A 1,670-nucleotide genomic window follows, 5' to 3' on the forward strand; every position below is an offset into this window, starting at 1 on the left:
CCTTTCTGTAGGAATTTCAATTCAGTGGAATTGAATTGAAGGATTCTGGGGGCTACACTTAAGGTTCTATAATATTGTATGAGACCCTGTGACTTTAGCCTATAGAGAGCCATTTGAAAAACCTAAAAGGAAAATGAACTTAAAAAAACCCAACCCAAATCCTTCTCCTTAAAGGTAGAAAATATTTTACCAGGCTGGTGGTCCCTAGGTACGTGAAGATTGTAAATTCCAGAATCTCCCAGTCAGGATGAGCTCCACATTCTGTATGGAAAGTTATGGGAAAATATATGTCCCCACTCCTTAGGGCAGAATGTATATCAAGAGAAAAACAAGGCACTGTTTTGTATGTATGTGTGTCTGTGCATAGAAAAAAGTCACCAAAAAGAATTTATTAAGATTCAGACAAGCTCAGAATTGCCTCAGTTGTTACTATGATTACTACAAAATCAGACTTTATTCCATAAAAAGCAAAATATTAAAATTAGTCATTTTCATTTTGCACAAAGCTGGAAATCTTAATTTAGTTTATAAAAGTCCTTTTCTTCTGATCACCCTGCCTACAGCAGTTTGTACTTCCTTGTTCCTTATGCTATAGATCAGTGGGTTTAACATGGGGATGACCACTGTATAAAACACAGAAAACGTCTTGCCTTGGTCTGGTAGGAAGCTATGGCTGGGCCGCACATATATACAGAAGAGGGTGACATAGAAGATGGAAACAGCAGTGAAGTGGGTGGAACAGGTGGAGAAAGCCTTCCGCTGGCCCTCCAAAGATCGGATCCTCAGGATGGCACAAAGAATATAGATGTAAGAGATAATAATAAAAATGCTGCTGAGAGAGCCATGAGTGAAGGACATGATAAAAAGCACCATCTTGTTGATTTGTGTCTCAGAGCAGGAGAGGGATATGACAGCAGGGATATCACAGAAAAAATGATTGATCTTGGACTTGCAGAAAGTTAATTGGAAAGTCATAACTGTATGTGTCATGGCATTTAATAGTCCAGCAAAACAAGGTGGAATTAAGAGTAACAGACAGGCTTTTTTAGACATCATAACCGTATAAAGCAATGGGTTAGAAATAGCTACATACCGATCATATGCCATGGATGCTAAGAGATAACCTTCAGCAGCCACGAAGAAGGCAAAAAACCACATTTGTGCTGCACATTCGCTTATGGAAATGGTTTTGCTTTCTAATACAAAATCTATCAACATCTTTGGGGTGACCACAGAAGAATAGCAAAGGTCAAGTAATGACAGGTTACTAAGGAAGAAGTACATGGGGGTGTGAAGTCGAGAGTCTATCTGGATTAACAGAAACATCCCAAAATTTCCCAGCAAGGTAATGAAATAAATTATCAGGAAGAAAATGAAGAGCAAAATCTGTAATTCTGGCGACCCAGCAAATCCAAGCAGGATGAATTCATACACCAGTGTGTGATTTGCTTTTGCCATGCACGCTTTTTCTGCAAAGAAAAGTAGAAAGTAAGCTTAGCTGCAACATGTCACAAAACTTTGACAACGAATGGAAGAAGATCCAGAAAAGGACATTCCCACATGTAACTCTTTTTTTTTTTTTGCACAAAAAAATTTCTCAATTTCTAGAAATTTTCTCTAGAGAATAATAAATACAGGGGAAAATCTAAAAACGTAAAACATGTATATAA

At 37.7% G+C, this 1,670-nt stretch overlaps 1 protein-coding gene across 1 annotated transcript; it reads right to left on the reverse strand.

Moving 5' to 3' along the window:
- Nucleotides 1-525: 525 nt before the first annotated feature.
- On the reverse strand, nt 526-1,458 carry LOC117656664 (olfactory receptor 5G9-like). Its single transcript, XM_034404847.3, has one exon. The coding sequence runs from the start codon at nt 1,456-1,458 to the stop codon at nt 526-528; it is 933 nt and encodes a 310-aa protein (XP_034260738.3).
- Nucleotides 1,459-1,670: the final 212 nt, after the last annotated feature.

Source organism: Pantherophis guttatus, chromosome 1 (assembly GCF_059756535.1).
Source record: "Pantherophis guttatus breed Tessera chromosome 1, ASM5975653v1, whole genome shotgun sequence".
Lineage (NCBI taxonomy): Eukaryota > Metazoa > Chordata > Lepidosauria > Squamata > Colubridae > Pantherophis > Pantherophis guttatus.